The sequence below is a fragment of the Heliconius melpomene genome, chromosome 9, assembly GCF_056956725.1.
Source record: "Heliconius melpomene rosina isolate 202511_hmr_F chromosome 9, ASM5695672v1, whole genome shotgun sequence".
Taxonomy (NCBI): domain Eukaryota; kingdom Metazoa; phylum Arthropoda; class Insecta; order Lepidoptera; family Nymphalidae; genus Heliconius; species Heliconius melpomene.
In genome coordinates, this window is record NC_140397.1 from 3,926,698 (window position 1) to 3,945,320 (window position 18,623).

The 18,623-nt window shown below is 32.8% G+C and overlaps 1 protein-coding gene across 4 annotated transcripts in view; it reads right to left on the reverse strand.

The window, feature by feature from the left end:
- Nucleotides 1-278: 278 nt before the first annotated feature.
- LOC146536237 (microtubule-associated protein Jupiter-like) overlaps nt 279-18,623 on the reverse strand; it is a 108,864-nt gene continuing 90,519 nt past the window's right edge. For 2 of the 4 annotated variants that reach the window (XM_085189776.1, XM_085189775.1), the window contains exons 2-5: nt 5,337-5,490; nt 4,733-4,895; nt 3,339-3,431; nt 279-1,768 (exon numbers count right to left, since the gene is read on the reverse strand). In XM_085189776.1, the coding sequence (XP_085045902.1) occupies nt 1,635-1,768; nt 3,339-3,431; nt 4,733-4,895; nt 5,337-5,490 (544 nt within the window). In that variant the 3' untranslated portion in view covers nt 279-1,634. The remainder of the gene's footprint in view (nt 1,769-3,338; nt 3,432-4,732; nt 4,896-5,336; nt 5,491-18,623) is intronic. The other 2 variants (XM_085189777.1, XM_085189778.1) reach the window with 2 other exon arrangements.

Here is an 18,623-nt window from a genome sequence, read left to right on the forward strand (position 1 = left end):
AAACTGTTACTCCAACATTATGTAACACATGATGACTATTATTACATACATACATGTCTATTTAATAGAAATAAATTAATTAATTATTACGTAGGTAGTTTTATTTAAAGTCAAATTTAACTAAAAAAGTTAATAATCGTCGTTTATAATAACGAGATTTTAAAATAAATATTCAAAATAACTGATAGGTACTACTGAATATAATATTTTATTAGGGCATTTTATTTGTGCTATATCATATTTTTCAATAAATATGTATTATTAAAAAAACAACAATAAATTATTAAAAAAACTTTATTTTTGAAATAGTGGTTATTATCTATTAACATAATGTTAAAGTTAGGCCAGGTGTCGACGACTTAGTGTTAGGTTCATTAAACGTGTTTACAAACATGATATGCTATCATTAACACGAAATACAAATACAACAATATCGTTTCGAAAAATGTAAGAACTACTGTGTTTTATCCATATATCCATTGTTAACAGATAATCGACCAAGATTCAAATAATTTACATTAAAATCTAAACGAGTAGAAAATAAACTAAAAAAACGTATAAACAGACAAAATAAATGCATTCTATATACCATCTATTTTAAATTACGACGAATGAAAGTCAACAAACGAGAGAATATACTTAAAATAGTGTCAAATATTATAAGTTAATTTAATTTAATATTAATTAGCCCGAGTGCCGCATGATTACTATTTCTATACCGTGAAATATAGAGAATATAATCACTGTCTGTGTCCATTCCATTACACGAACTCCTCACAATTTTACTGTTTCTTAAAGAATTTTTCAGTTCATAACCAATCAAGGCACTATTCGTTTTGGTATATTGCTGATACGTATCCTCACTCCTTATTCTCCAATTTTGCGTAACATGAGCTCTTATCCTTTAGTGATAGATTACAATTTTATGAACTTACTTAGAATATCTAAATAACGTTAACATTTGAATACTTATCCGTATGTTAGATGTTTTCTTGATTTAAATATTTTATTATTACAATTGAAATTATAGAAATATTAAAATCTTATTTCTTTCAATTTTTATATAGAATTTGAATATTTTTGAACATAACGTTAGGCGATGTTAAAGTGTTGCCATACTATTAAACATTCAAATGTTAACGTTCGAAATTTAACTCTATCGAAATGTCACTATTACAAAAATATCTATAATCTATTCTAAAATTATTAGAATAAAATGTTACTGGGACAGGCTAAGGATTTAATGAACAACAAATACCCTTTCAAATTTAGTGGACGTAGTCGTGTGCAAGTTAAACATCTCAAGATCTAAAACTTAGTTGGTTAAAAGTATTATATTAATTTTATATCGTCATTGTATTAAATGCTTCGTTTTGCACTACAAGCCCAACGGACCATGGTAATGCTAATGGTGTGAATTTTTAAAACTTATAAATTGCATTAAAATGTCATTTTTTTTATTTTTACGCTTACCAGATGAAAAAATTATTATTTCCCCAAGATAAAATATAGTATATAAATTATTATAATATTATTAATGGAAAAAACTTTTTATCTAAATATTTTTAGCTGTAAAACCAAGATCAGTTGAGCTTGCAGTGTTTTCGATACTTTTGGCCATATTCGGGATGAGTCTACCAGAGCCCAGATGAGAACCCACCGGGAGGCACGCGATTGTGGAGGATGCTGCTATTACCGTTGATCGACGTCACCATGTTAATTTGACCGTTCAGAGATTTGTAGCCGTCGCCAGTGATCGGGTTGCCTTCTGAAATTTGATATAATATGGTTATTTTTAGTTTTATTTGTAGTAAAGTATTTTGTAGTACAACAGTGAAAGCTTCGTTTTTGTTAAATAAAACTAAAGCTATTTTTCTTAATTACTTAAGATTTTTTAAATTTCATTTAAGAGTTGTACTGTGTAGCAATAAATGTCTAAGTTAAATCAGTACTAAACTTAATAAAGTAATGCTGACGCTACAAAAATATTTTACTATAACGACAATATTATTTTAAACATGCAAATGCTATAAGATAATTAAAAATAAATAATAAATTTATTAAATACAGATAAATAAAGCTAAGTACGACAAACACGATATCTAATAAATAAATTTAGAAGATAAAAAATATAAAAAGTGCAGCTATATATGAGGAATTGGCAAATATACATTAAGAAAATTTAATACGTTTGAAAATTTTAAAGCCTTGCAACAATCGGAGGTGGTTATTCTCATTAAAATATTAATTATTTTCCATTTTCATAAATAAGTACCTAATTGTTCCACAGCTTTGAAAATACATATATTTATTTAAATTAAAATTAAATTACGTGCAACGGTGATAAAAACTATATTTTATTAATTCTCACTATATTTACTCTATGGTATCAATACAATTTATTATTAAAAAAAACAAATCCTTACAATGACAACACAAGTTAATATTAGAGGACTATAAATAAATATTCATAACCTATCTAGTTTTACAGTACAATCGAAAATCTATCTATTTCGTTTAAATTCACAAAAGCAAATAATAATAAAGTTGGGTGCTTAATTATAAGACATGAAGGAATCGTCATATGGTTCTTTAAATACAAACAAAGCTTCATATATGTGTTCAAGTGCTAGTTTATCAACATTAAATTATTATCAGAAAGAACAGTGCCTTCGTTGTCTAAATTAAGCACCCACCAAATTCTCTTCGGCGGACATAGTCTACATAGTACGTCTTATGATTGAAGTCCTCAGCATGCCGTTCGAGACTAAAGAGGTATCCAGGAACATATTTATGGAATATTGGTGGGAAACCCGTCAAGGTACTGGGACCTGGACCGGGGGAGGTCTGTAGTAAAGTAACATCTGGTATAGGACCGTCGCGCTCATATTTAAAAAGAGTTGGTGGAGGATCAATATTTGAAATGACAAATGGATCTATTGGACCGTCTAAAGTTGGTACTGGATTGTATTTATAATCGGGTTGGGGACGTTCTCCAAGAGCTGAAGTCATGCCAACAAAAGCATGGGGTGGCAGAGGATGATGAGGTATATAGTGCTCTTGAGGCTCTAAATAATGCTGAGCAGGAAATGGAGGCCAGTGCCTATCAATAGATAATTGAGGAGAAAAGGAATCGGGGTCTATTATAGGATGTATTTTATTTGGATCGTCTCCTCGTAAGCCTAATAAGGAATAAGGAGTGTGTTGAATATCTTGCAGGGGTTTCATTGCAGAATTTACATAATAATGAGCTGGCAGTGGTGGCCAATCTTGTGTATAATATCGATGGGTAGGTTGAGGATCTAGGTCGTAAAGTGGGTAGGTATTGGGTGAAGCACCTCGCAGGCTGGCGGCTGGATGTCGGCGGCGCGAAGGCGGCAGGGGCACTCCGTCCCCGGTCACCGGGTTCCTCTTCGGTGGCGTGTACGTTACTGACCATTTAGAATTAACGGTTTTCATTTGAACTGAGACGGTGGTCAACGGTTCAATTAGCAATGTATTTGTCGTTAGAAAATATTCTTATTGCTAATTGTTTATCGTAGACCTTACTCTGATAATCTTTTAGGATATATCTATCTTAAATATATTAATTTTTAGTATGACTTCGCTATATATAGAAGTTTTTCGTGTAAGTGCTAAAATATGAGTATTTTTTATTTCGTGTTTCATTAGTAATGATAAAAAATCGATGATGATTATTTTAGAAGCTAAGCACTTTTTAATACTGTGAGTATATTAGTTCGTACACAATTCACACACATACAAATAAACATTAGATAAACGTATATTTATAAAACCATATACTTAAGTATTTAGTTTTTTTAAACGTGCTTTATATACTATGTGAGGTCGTATTATCAGATCCTCGTTTTATGGTTGTGTCCAGAAAACACAAGGTCCATTCGATAAGCCTAAGTGCATGCTGTGTACGCCTCGTATTTTACGAAAGTGGAATGGAATCCTAAGATGTCTAATTTAATATAAGTTTTAGCAACTAGGATGAATTTTCATATGTAATTATTAAGGTTAAGTTACAATTTAAGGGTAACCATTCACTATTTATTCAATGTTTAGTTATTTTAATAGATTTACAAATAAGGTATTCTCCATATAAAACAAACTATGTGCTGGTCGGTGTTTATTTACAGTAAAATATGCTTGCAATTCTAACTACAAGATATGTTACAGCACTTCGGTATGCGTTTCTAAATAAATAACTATGCAGACCATTGTGAGATTTCTCTGCATTAGATACGTATAAAATATATATAACATTTTATTTACGCACAGAGTGAGAGAGAGAGAGATTAAAGTTTTTTTTTAGGTTCACGCTTTACCCTGAACATAGCAGGGTAGTCTAGTCTAATTTTAATTCCCACTCGAGGATATTAATTATTTAATGTTTTCATTTCGTCGCTCTGGTAATAAAGCACGGCGTTGAGTTTCATAACTCTACACGCAATGCATCGAAAATTCGAAAAAAGTGGAGAACGGAGTGTCTTAACACTAGGTTCCCTCTGCCTATAGTGCTAAATGCGGGATGGGTCTATTTTTACTCGTCTATATCAAAAAACTCTATATTAGTTTTAAGATTTAAATTAATCGTTTTTTTATTATTTTTGGATAAAATAACCCTAATTCCATTCATACAAGAGGTATTCTATTCCACATTCGTCTGTCCCAGCATAACGATGCGTGACGTGCTGGCGTGCCTACATTCTGATCGACTCACAGTGGTCCGCGAGGTCCATCTCACCTCGGCTGGGTGTTGAGTGCACGCTGCCGTTGATCTTGGGAGAGTGAGCTGGACTTCCATTGATCTCGCTGTCTCCGAACTGGATGTTGCTCCGGATGGTGTCCGTTATCATTGGCGATGATTGGGAGTTGTTTCCAGACTGGAATAGATAGAATAAGTAAATGAGATAATATACTGAAAACTTTGTTGTTTAATATACGAGTACTCGTGTGCATATAAACCAGTACTTTTTTTCGGAACTCATATATGGTATGCCACGGCAGCTATAGATTTGTTTAGGCCAGATTGCAGGTCATAGGTGATTTTCTGACTTTTCCTTTCCTAGTTGAATTCTTTGCGGGATGGTGGTCCAGTGGTAGCCAGCTCCAGCTCCTCTGATAGCCAGTGTTCTCCGTGCCTTTACTATAGCAGTAAATGCTTATTTGGTATTTAAAACTTACAAAATTACTAATCACGAATTGAAATTTAAGTACGTACTTCGGCAAAATCTTTTAAGGTGTAGCTGCGGTGGCATTAGTACGTACATAAGTACTTTTTTTATTTATTTAATATTGATTTCTTTTTGAGTTTCAATTCTTACCTGTCCAAAAAGACGAGAGTGCGTGTCTCGTGGGCGGGTGGGGGTGTCTCTAGGAACACGGGGACGGCTGGAGCCGTTCTTGACCGGGCTGCCCCCAGCGGTGCCGTCGGCGTTGAAGATCTCAGCGATGCAGCTCTTGGGTGCATTGGGAACCCTGGAATCAAAGAAAACGTACAATAAGAAAAAAAATCGACATATGTTTGACTAGTCCATGATTGGTATTGATTATTCGGCCGCACTACAAAGTTATATTTCATGCATGTATTTTTTTAATTGAGGAACGGAGTGTCTTAACACTAGGTTCCCACTGCCTACCTTGCTGTGTGCGGGATAGAGTGTGAAGGTGATTTTTAGTTTTGAATAGTATGTTGAAATATTTTTCATAATTTATTGATTTAAGTGCTGTCGTTATTTTTTCTTTAATATGGTGTGTAAAAAACACTATTAATAATAAATTGATTCTTGTTTTTGCCTTACTATACTTAATATTCCTATTATTTAAAATATGTCATAGTAAAATTATTCCATGTCCACTTTAAGTAAATTAACATGATTGTTTGATCCTTCCCTAAAAAATATTATATTTAAGCTGATTAATGAAATGGATTATATTATACATATACGTGGACCATATATTAATAGCTTAGTTCCTCATTGGTCACCCCAGTGGTGGAGTGGACACGCGAACCATTATTACCTTTGACCACCAATGCACGGGAACTTACTTCCGTAGGGGAAATTTTGATATTCAAAACCACAAACAGACCAGTCAATACCAAAACCCATAGAAATTATTGTAGGGTGATATAGTTCATTGACACGGAGTAACTATTGATGAATCGCTTTTGTTTAAATTTTTGTAAATATTTTTAATACTTACAGCTTATTTTAAAAGTTTTGGAAATTTTCTTTTAAGCTCTATCTCGTTTATAACATAAATTTTTAGGCATTGCGTGTTAAATGACGGAAACCCTTTATCGTGTTACCAGAACTAAATAAATAATAAAAATTCGGGTGAATTTATAATAAATAAAATAAATTCACCCGAGCGAGAAACGAACCCATAACGGTCGTGGTACAGAAAGGCACTGTGCTGGGCCTCTACGCCCTCAGATAGTATTAGGTTCTATAAAGTTATCTTACTATAAAGAAAAACAAACCTAGTAAATTATAAAAAAAGTAGATGTGATTTTTGAGGTTTAGTAAAGAATGGAAGGTTTTAAAAATTCACAGTTTATATGTAAAGATTATAGTTTACTGAATGTTTCTACATTAAAATAAAAATAAAGTAAAATTCAGAAATAATAATAAAATCTAAACTAAACTGTTAGTTATAAATCATGATAGCTAATTCAAAAGGCAAGCGTCTCAAAGGTAATTTTCCAGAAACATCATTACAAGTATAGCAATACGTGTGTGGGTGAAGCCAAGTACCTCGTGAACAGAAATCATCGATTATAAATCTAGACTCTATTTAATAGCTTCTACTTAACAAAGAATAAAAATTATATAAATATATATAAATGTTATTTAGAAACAAAGTTATTTCATAGCAAAATATTTTATCATCATTTTGAAAGGATTTATGAGACGAGGTCTTTGACAATGAAAATTGCTAAGTAGAGTTCGTTGACCTTAAGAGCGTAAATACTTTTATGCCCTAATATTTTTTAATTCTTACATCTTTAATATATATATATATTACTGGGTGTAATAACAAAAATAACTTTTTATTTCAATAAATAAATATTTATATAAATTATAGATATTAATAACAAAAATAATATATTTTTAAAAGTTTATTGACTATCTAAGTGAGACTTAAGCGCAGTTAAATATATTGTTACAAACCAAATTATAAATAAAAGGTCTAGTACATGGTTATTAAAGTCATATATATATGACTTAACTGAATTACGATTTTCAAGTAACATTGAAATTAATACATTTTTCAGTAAAAAAAATCAGGTTCACGCTGTATCCCGCATATATCAGGGCAGGCAGAGGGAATCTAGTGATACAACACTCCGTTCGCCACTTTCCGCGGAACTTTTTAGGCATTACATTCATTCCCCCGAGTGGGAATCGAATTCACAACCGTCACGTGGCCGATAGCCTACAAAAACGATATTTTTTAGTTAATAAATGATTTTTCATCACTAGCCAGTCTTGTCGCAAGCTATATAAGCGGAATCAATAAAGCGGCACTGCGGTCTCGCTTGGCCGACATACACCGGGATAACTTTGATATACTGAACTAAAATTTTCTATGTTAGTTTCAATTACAGATTAATTAATTTTAGAGAAATGTTTATATATATTTATTACCAGTGGACCCGAACGCGGCTACGCCCGCTTGAACTATACGAATATTTATTAAATATATTTATGAAATTATTTTCAGTTTTCAATAGACAAATGCGTTAAGCAAGCTCATTTTGGGTGACGTTTTCTAACAACAAACTTTGCAAATCGTTGCTTAGCAACGGTCGCATAGCGACGGTTGTTATTAACAATGCGGAATAAATTGCATGTCTAATTAATAAGTATTTTAATATATTGGTATATATCGAAAATATTACAAATATGAGAAAAAAAAAATCCTATGTTCATCCCAAGACCTTCGGTAGTTCAGTAGCTCTATATCAGTATTTTATCACAATTAAATTAGCGGTTCGGCCCTGATTGCGTAAAAGACAGACAGACAGACAGAGTTACTTTCGAATTTATAATATAGGTATGGATTTATTATTTCCACTATTTGATCACATTGAGAAAGATTATTAATTTCGGCAAACACCACGTAATATTGCACATATACGAACAAAATTTGGAGAGTAGAGAGAATTTCTCTGGTTTCACAATGTCGGTACAACATTTGTAGTTCAAACTTAATACTCACGACTTCGCGATAGTCAAAGGAACTTATATACATATATATATATAATATTAAAAGAGACGTCTGTCTCACTGTTTATTGCCACCTTCGCTGACAGGCTTAACTTACTAACACAATTTATAAGTCTGTCGTGCTATAAATAAGGTGTTAATAGACATATTTGTTAAGTTTCTAAACGCCAATACCGCGACCCCGGCTGTCTAAAGGTGAGATTCTAGTGAATTATTTTGTATCTTACACTACCTGTAATAAAAGTATAAAACGAGCACCTAATATATAAGAATATATATTTTTTTTATTATTATCATTTTTCACGCTGTATCACGCATATAGCAAGATAGCCAGAGGGAGCCTAATGTTAAGACACTTCCGTTCCCCATTTCGGAAGGCATTTCGTGTTGAGTTCGGAAGAAGAGAACTTTGCCTAGTTACCAGAGCGAGGAAATAAAAATATTAAATATTTCATTTTTCTCGAATGAGAATCAAACTCACAATCTTTTGCGTTTATCGTCACTTGTGCCCTTGTACCACGACTGACCTCTAAAATAAAATTAAAAAATAAAAACCATTCTAATTTTCAATTTCAATTTCATTTCCCTATTTTATTCCACTTTTCCTTAATTATATATCTAAGTGTACCAGTTAATACAAAACAAAAACAAAACACTAGTACTATTATACTTCAAAGAGATCATTAATTAACAAATACATAAAACCCAACATTCAGTTAAAACGGCGTACAAACTTCGAGTAACGTGGGCGTCGGTGCAATGGTTCCTATTGAGTACCCCCTGCGTCGGTATAATAAACAAATTCACTATTCCGGAGATATACGGAACATACGTACATACATCTTATATATATAAAATCGAAAGGTCACTCACTCATCACGAAATCTCAGAAACTACATGTGCTAGGAATCTCAAATTTTGCATAGAAGTTATTTATAGGACGTAGGTGCTCGCTAAGACGGGAAATTGCAATATTCGACTTCTAAGGGGTTGTTTTTGGGGTTGAAAGTTTGTATGAAACTTCGTTACTACAAATGCTAGGAGTGTCAAATTTTGCATGGACGTCACTTATAGGACGTAGATGCTCATGGAGACAGAAATTAATAATAACATAGTTCACGCAGGCGAAGCCGCGGGCGGGCCGCTAGTACAGAATGTACGTAAGTACTGCGTACCCTAGTCTCTATTAGCAAGCCCACGCACTGGCGGCCTCAGGAAATTAGACGGCGATGAGTCTTGCTTTAGTATTGAATATTTATATGTATATACTACGACCTAGATTACATGTCAATTTGTACGTAATGAGATTTTGTTATAACAAATATTATTGTCAATAGAAAATTTGTGCCAATATTATTTGAACTTCTATTTTTCTATAAGAGTTTTTTACGTTTTGTTAAAAATAAGTTATTAAAAGATATCTTCTATCAGTCTAATATTTTTCATATACATAGATATAACAGCATGAATCGGCTTCATTCTTTCTTTCTTTCATTCTGTATGTAGCAGAGTAGTCACAGTCTATTGGGCGTTCACGCAGCTCAACGCCGCGCTTAGCCTCGACGCCAGAGCGAGGAAATGAAAATATTAATTATTTGATTTCCTTGTGTGGAAATCGAACCTACAACCTGTTGCGTTTACAGTCACACGCTGCCCTTGTGCCACGACTGTCCTCACGATAATGCACGTTACATTAATTATAAATAACCATAATATATTTAATAAATTATAATTTATATCCAATATAAAAAAAAGTATAAGGATATAAAAATTGTATTTAAAAATAATCAGCTTCACGCTGTATCCCGCACACAGCAGGATAGACAGAAGGAACCTAGCGTTAAGACACTCGGTTCCCCTCATTCTGCCGAATTCAGGAGACATCGCGTGTTGAGTGGCAGAACTCAACACCGCGCTTTGTCTCGACACCAAAGCGAAGAAATGGAAATATAAACGTAAATAAATATTTCACTCCCTCGAGTGAAATACCGACCGACGACCTCAATAATAATGATAACCCGTATATAGTTTATATAAACGAGCTGTTCTCGCGTAGAGTGGCAACCTGCACACTGCTACGCGTAAATTACACGCCAACCATGCAATCTGCGAACTACGCTGATATATGTTACATTTGATTGAATATTTCCCATATATATAAAACCACATCTATGCTTATTTATTTAATAGTTATCTATCTTTATATGTATACTTATCATAAAATCGTAAGGGATCGGTCTGTACATGGAAGATTTATGAGAAAAAATGTTATTGGTGCCATTTAATAACATAATAGAAGAACATTGTTTTTATAATGATATAATTTTTAAAAAACCAAAGTAATGCAGATTAGTAAATTAATAATTCTACATTCAAGTGGGCGAAGCCGCGAACGGGTGACTAGTTTCATACTACTATTATTTCACCATTTGCATACTATTTTTGTTTCCGCCACCCCACGAAGTACCTAATGGTCTGAGGGTTATTAATAACAATACAGGGTTGGTTTTCTATGAAATATTATTTATATTTACTTGTACAATGCTTTTAAAATATTTAATTTTAATATGTTTATATTCGTTGTAAAAATGCTTTTTAATTTATTCTTGTATTCTCGTGTAAATAATATACAATAGAACAAAAGCAACGACAGCCTAAGAAATGCAATCACTAACATCGAGTATAAATAAAAAGAAAAACGCTAACACGCAGCGGTAAAACGACATGCCAACATACGAGCGTAATTACTATATAATATATAATTTATCCAACACCAGACCTAAAATTACTATCCACAAGAAAGTGCGCGAGAGTTAAGTACCTACCGTGTTTTTATAATACAAATAATAACTGCGCGTGCGCACGCGACTCAGCTATAGAGATATTTCTTTCAGCTTTTTACTATATCCCACATATAGCAGAATAGGCAGAGGAAACCTAATTTTAAGATACTCCATTCCCCCCCATTTTCCAATACCAGACCTAATATTATTTACAAGAAAGTGTACGAGATTTAAGTACCATGTTTTTATAATGCAAATAATAACGGCGCGAGCGCACGCAACCAAGCTAGAGAGATATTTCTTTCAGCTTCATAATCCCGTACATAGCAGGGTAGGCAGAGGGAACCTAATTTTAAGACATTCCATTCCCTACCTTCTGCCAAATTTTCGAGACATTTAGTGTTAAATGTCGAAACTCAACGCCGCGCTTTTACCTTGGCACCAGAGCGAAAGAATAAAAACAATATATAATTTACCCAACACCAGACCTAAAATTACTATCCACAAGAAAGTGTACGAGAGTTAAGTACAATGTTTTTTATAATATAAATAATAACGGCGCGTGCGCACGCAACCAAGCTAGAGAGAGGGTGTTCAAACTTTACTAAAATAGAAAATGATTACTTTACGTACTACCCTATTGCAAGCCGAAAGACGGTAAAAGGTTTATGTTTGAAAATGTTATAGTTTAAATAATATTATAGTTATAGATAAACTTTGAGAGGGTAGAGCGAGCATGTGTCTAAACATAGCTTCCTCTACTACTTATCTATACAAACCACAAATATTACCGTCTGTCTGTTTTTATAATTATTGTAAGTATGTCACATTTAATTAATTTTATGTCACAAAGATAACAGCACAATAAAATGTGACAGTAACCACGAGAGGTTGAGAGTTCGATTTCCCCTCGACGAAATTATATATTTAATATTTTCTTTTTTTTTCACTCTGGTAACACGGCAGCGAGGGACGAGGCAACGCGGCGCGTTGAATTCTGCTACTCAACACGCTATGTCTCCAGAATTAGCAGAAATTGGGAACGGAGAATGAAAGGGGTCTTAATACTCGGTTCCCTCTGCCTCTAGCAGCAGGATTGCTGTATGCAGGATACAGGATAAACTAAAAAACTATAAGTAGCATAACAGTAAAAATTTAGTGCCACACTCTAAATGCTTAGGTATTTTAAAGAATTTACAATAATTTTCAACACATAAATAAATTATCGTCAATATATCTTAGTGAAGATAGCGTCGTTTCAGCATGAGCGATGCACATACATGTACATACATGTACATGCATGTACTCGTATGGCAAGTAAGTATTTAACATGGCCCCTAATGATTTATAAGGTAGGATGTGGGATTTATTATTATAACCTCACATAACTCCAACTTCGAATCCAATTCATCACATTATAATTGGTCATGGTAATTATTATTTAGGTGAAGATGAACCTAACGGATGTGTAACGGGTATTTGGAAAAGTAGATTTCTTTATTACATAGACTAATGTCTAGATTTGAAAACGGTTATACTACTTTTTTTTATAAATATATGGATTAAGGAAATCTCAATTATAATTAGGGGTCTGCCGTGGTGCAGTGGCGCAAGGGTGTGACTGTAACGCGATGGTTGTGAGTTCGATCCTCACTTGAGGGAATTAATTATTATTTATTTCGAAAAAGCGGAAAGCCGGAAACGGAGTTTTTTAGGTTAGCTCTAAGGTAAGCTAACTAGGTTCACTCTGCCTACTCTTTTGTGTGCGGAATAAAGCGTGAAGCTGATAAAAATAATAAAAAAATATAAGCTACAGTTATCTAAAATTTAGGATATCCTTTGGGTATTATTTATTTATTGTAGAATCGTTTTTTACTTGTTTAGTTAAAGACCTTGGACAGTAAAGTTCAAGTTAATGCGCATTTTCAAGAGACCCCTTAACTTAACTATACTTGGATATTTTCCTCCGAATTCTGAAGGCATTGCGTGTTGAGTGGAGGAACTCAAAGCCACGACATCATAGCGTAGAAATGAAAATTTAAACTACAAAATTACACAACAGAAAAATCCAAAAAAAAACAACATTTTTATAAGTTTTATTGTTTAATGATAAACAAACGCTCTTACCACCACCACCACCACCACCAGCACCTGCCACTAAGTCCACTAATGATATCCACGGTAACGAGATACCGTAACTCTATCATATGTGGAGCGACAGGAGAAATTGCTTTTAGTTTCAGAATGAAAGGCGATACGTTATGCTGCACGGGCTCGGAGCACAGATTGAAAACTTTCTATGCAATCGATTTTACTAGTGTTTATGATAATCATTTCAACACGTGCTGGGTGTTTATGTTAATGGATTCTGGATGACAGTTTTGCTACACTAATTTAAGTTCTGTATAAATATATTATAGTGAGGCTAGTCGTGGCGCACTGGGCACAAGCATCGTAGGTTCGATTCCCGAGGAAATATTTAATATGTCTTCTTTCTTTTCATGCTCTAGTGTCTATGGAGAATGGAGAACGGAGTGTTGTATTTTGTAGGGAGTTGTGTTTCTTTATAAAATACTAGCAGACGCGCGCAGCTTCCCTAGCTTATTTAGGGGTGAATTCTAATAAACCATGAAAAATGTGTTCAATGAAATATTTTTAAGAGTCTAAATTTTAAATTTTATAAAAATCGGTGGCGATTTGAAGATTTTTCCATACAAACTTTCAACCCCTTATTTGCATCCTTAGGGGGTGAATTCTAGAAAAGCATGAAACACATATTCAATTAAATATTTTTAAGAGTCTAAATTTCAAATTTTATAAAAACCGGTGGCGATTTAAAAATTTTCCCATACAAACTTTCAACCCCTTATTTGCACCCTTAGGGGGCAATTCTAGAAAACCATGAAACATGTGTTTAATTATATACGTTTAAGAGTCTGAATTTCAAATTTTATAAAAATTGGTGATGATTTAAAAAAAACCTATACAATCTTTCAACCCCTTATATGCACCCTTAGGGGGAGAATTCTAGAAAACGATGAAACACGTGTTCAATTAAATACTTTTAAAAATCTAAATTTCAAATTTTATAAAAATCGGTGCCGATTTAATTTTTTTTCCATACAAACTTTGAACCCCTATTTCACCCCTTCAGGGTAAAAATTTTTCAAAATCCCTTCTTAGTGGATGTCCAGATTACGAAAGTAAACATCTGTCCAAATTTAACGTTTTTACGCACAGCGGTTACGGCTGTACGTGCGTCTTACCTCAGTCAGTGAGGACAAGTCCTTTTATATATATAGAATATTATTTAAATAAATAAATATTATTGAAATTTTTCATAGGTAAAACGAATATATGGAGTTTTTAATTCTCTGACAGTTTCCAGCTACAAAGGTTATGGATTCCAAGCAGTAAATATTGAAGAAGCCAATTTGCATCGCTAATTCGTCTACGTTCGAGACGGACGGACGGAACTAATGCTGCTGCATAGCTTTTATTAACTCAAATTTATTTCTTAAAATATTTTATACTATTTTCTATTTAACTTTGCTACGGTCCTTATATAAGATATATTATTCAGACCGTTTAAACACTAGATTATAAGTAGGTTCCATATGCCTACCCCACATACAGCAGGGAACCTATTGATTACAGACTTACTCTAGCTAAAAGCTAAAATCTATGCTAAATTGCAACAAAAATATATTTAAGAATATTTACAGCTCTTACAGTTATAAATAATACTTCTATGAAATTATCAGCAAATAACCAAAAGCTCAAGTAGAAGTAGTTTTTCATTTCGAGAAATATGAGCATACCATGACCTTTGAATATAATTAGCCCGTTGGCATTTACCATTTATTGTACCCGCTAATGTAACTAGGTTGTTAATATAATATTTCATATACTCGTAGTTTCTAGATATATTCTAGACACCAACGATGTCTAAATCAAAATAAACTAATGTTGTCTTCTTTAGGTCGTCGCTGGTGGCGCAGTGGCAAAAGTGTGTGACTGTAAGAGCCAAGGTTATGGGTTCGATATCCACTCAGAGAAATAAATTAGTATTTATTAATAATTTCATTTTTTCTCTCTGACACCAAGACAAAACACGTTAAGCTCCGCCACTCAACCCGTAATGCCTCAAAGCCAGCTGATAGTGGGTTCCAACATTAGGTTCCCTCTGACTACTCTGCGGGATACAGCGTGAACTTGATTGTAAAAAAATGTTTATACTTATATTGTTATTATAATATGCTTCTTACATACATTATCTTCAAAAGAATGCTATACTTAATGATTCTTTCACTTAATGAAAATTAGAAATCGACACGGAAATGATAGCAGTAATCTCATAATTGAGCAATTTATTTTTTGTTCTATTACGATACAAATGTCTTGCGCGAGATGAGGGAAAAAAATAAAATAGATGAAATTATATATGTACGTAGATAAGAAGGTAGCTACTTGTCTTTCACCATTGTTATTTCAAGCCCTTAATTGCATTATTATAATAAATTTTAAGAAGATTAAAAGAAGAATAAGATTTAAGAAGATATACACATGCAGGTATATCTTATTTTCTTAAATTTCATTGAAGAATTATTATAATAATTATTTTCATCATAATTATCAATAGAACCCGGTCCTTTTTAAGGCTTGCATAGGGTCACAGTACCAACGCGTAGTCCCTTAGAGAATATCAAAAGTTTATAATCAACCATCTCCGTTTTCCGTCAAGAAAAAAGGTTAAGAAACGTTTTTCTGTTATGCATAGATAAATAAGTTCCATAATGTTTTAAGATTTAAAAGAATAATTAATTTATTTTATTTGAAAAGTTATCTTTTCAACTCAAGTATTAGTACGAGAGAGCGTTAACTGACAATTCATCTGAAAATATCTTCAAGTATTCTAAATTTCTCAAGAAGCCGTCATTCTGTGTTTATTGCCATTATAAATTAAGCATCATTCGTCAATTCTATTTAATATTTTTAGTTCTTCGCTCTGGTGTGACAAAGCACGGCGTTGAGTTCTGCTACTCAACACACCTCGGAGGAATGCCTTTAGAATCCAACGGAAAACGGGGAACGGAATGTTTTAATACTAGGTTAACTCTGCCTGTTCCCTGCGGTATGCGGGATAAACACACTCCATACACGCTAAAAATAAATAAGCATTTGCCAAATAATTTCCCAAGTTTATTGTTTTTTTTATTTAAAAGTAGAAAATCTTCATATATGTCTATCACTTATACAAACTGTAGGTATTTAATATTGGATTGGATAAATACTTGGAAACTAATCATTATAATATATTATCTATATATTTCTTGCGAACATGTAATACAGATAAAATAGAAAAAAAATAGACCCTTACGTCATATACCACAATCTCTAATCCACACCAATCCACTATTTCTAAGCTATAATACGGCTAAATACAATGTTGTACTATTTACAGTGCATTCTTTGTTCGTGTTGCATTCCTTTCATTTGTGAGGCTTTCATTTCTTATTAACATCTTTTAGTACACGAACTATAGTCGGAATTAACGTGCATGCATTTATTTGTTGAAGAATTCTTTAGCAACGTAAAGAGAAGTGGCGTTAGTTCTCTTTCAATTAACACCCCAGGTTTTTTAATTTTATTTTCAGCACCTGGTGGATGCTAAATCAAATGCTACATTCATAAAAAAAATATTTTAGGCTCATAATCGCTCTCAAGTGTAAGATCTATCTTCTGATGCCGATTTTCCTTCATAGGTTATATAGGACAGTTTTTGAGAACGGCATCTCGGGATTTATAAATACAGGCTTTATTCTCTTTAAAATATATATTTGTCTCTTATCCCTGATTACTATTGCCGTTGAGTGGCTGAACTCAAAACCGGGTATTGGGTTAGTACTAAAGCGAAGAAATGAAAATATTAATTCATTCTCTTGAACGGGAATCGAAATCACAACTGTCGCGCTACAATCACACGCTTGTGCTCCAGTGCCATAGCGGCCTCTATACTCGTATTTATTCTTATTTGCTAAATATATATGTACGTAGATAAGAAGGAAACTACTTGTCTTTCACCATTGTTATTTCTAGCCCTTAATTGCATTATTATAATAAATTTTAAGAAGATTAAGAGAACAAGAGATCGCTCTCTTAGCGATACGGCCGCCTATTGTACTGTTCTATGTATTCATACATGTATATGTGTCTTTTCTATGGTACAATAAAGAGTATTTTATTTATTTATAGTTTTATTATCATTTACAAAAATACAAACAATCTATGTAATCTAGGTTACAAGAACATTGATTTAGATAAGCCGAATGGCAAGAACGAATCCTCTGTCAGCGTTATTTGTAGTTCCACTTTGGGCACGAAACGCGGTCGTTGCCCCCAGCGGCTGTCTGGCAACCGTCTACTTCCATAGACGAGAAATATTCAAAATGTCAACATTTCTTCCTCAATCAATAAAACTAACTTATTATGTTATTTTAATTTGAATGTATTTTATTTAATATGAATCATAGAAATATAATAGCTATGACTAATTTCTTATAGATTGATTCTTTAGTAAATGTCTACTAATATGTTTACAGCAAGTATTTATAGAAAATCTTTGATTGTAAGTTAAACAATGACACTTTATTACAACTTTAATCCTAGCGAAGATGAAATCTGAAAAAATTAAATATCATTTTTACGTTAATGTCTTTGGGCATATTATATATATTGAGAGTCAACAAAAATCTACAAAAAAAAACCTAGACTTAATTTTCTAACAAAAAATATAACAAAATTTAACCTTGCATTCCAACCTAACATTGCATTCAATTCTAAAACAACACACATACGTATAATTCTTATTCAAACTCAATCTAAATTAATAACCATTCCTGTTAAAATCGATAACATCTAGTATCGATCAGAAGTTCATTCGTTTGTTTGACATTCGATTGCGATCTAAGAGAAATCGATATCTGCGCGAATTATTGTTGAATCACAGATAAGATCGTGATTTTGCGCGCGGCACAGATAATAAAATATACAAAGAGCATAGATAGGCGTATGGCGTACACGAACTCTTCTAATTGATGGCTTTCTGCTCGAGATTTCTAGTCACTGATAGACTATTCTATTGTAACTATTAACGCAATCCGAGCGTGGAAATTGCAAAATTATTGATTTAACACCATTCATTATTCGTTTTATGTTAAATCTTTCTTTAGCGAAGCTTTGTTACAACATTAATACAAAACTGACAACGAAAGTAGCTGTTATATAACTGTAATTATAGTTTAACTCTTTAAGAATTGGATATTACTATAATTTAATTGCCTTAAGCACTTCATTTTTCCAGCAATACGGCACATGTGTAAATCCTGTTAAAATCTAAATTCTATATTGTAAGAAAATTTTATATCTGAGCGAATATTACTAGAAATATTAATTATTCTCTTATTAGAATCAAACAAATTAAGGAAGTTTACGTTTTCCTTTCAGTAAAATTCACTTTTTCGTCTTATACTTACTAGTTAGAACTTACTAGCTAAATTTTGCTATTGTCATATTGTGCCTGACAACGAGGACA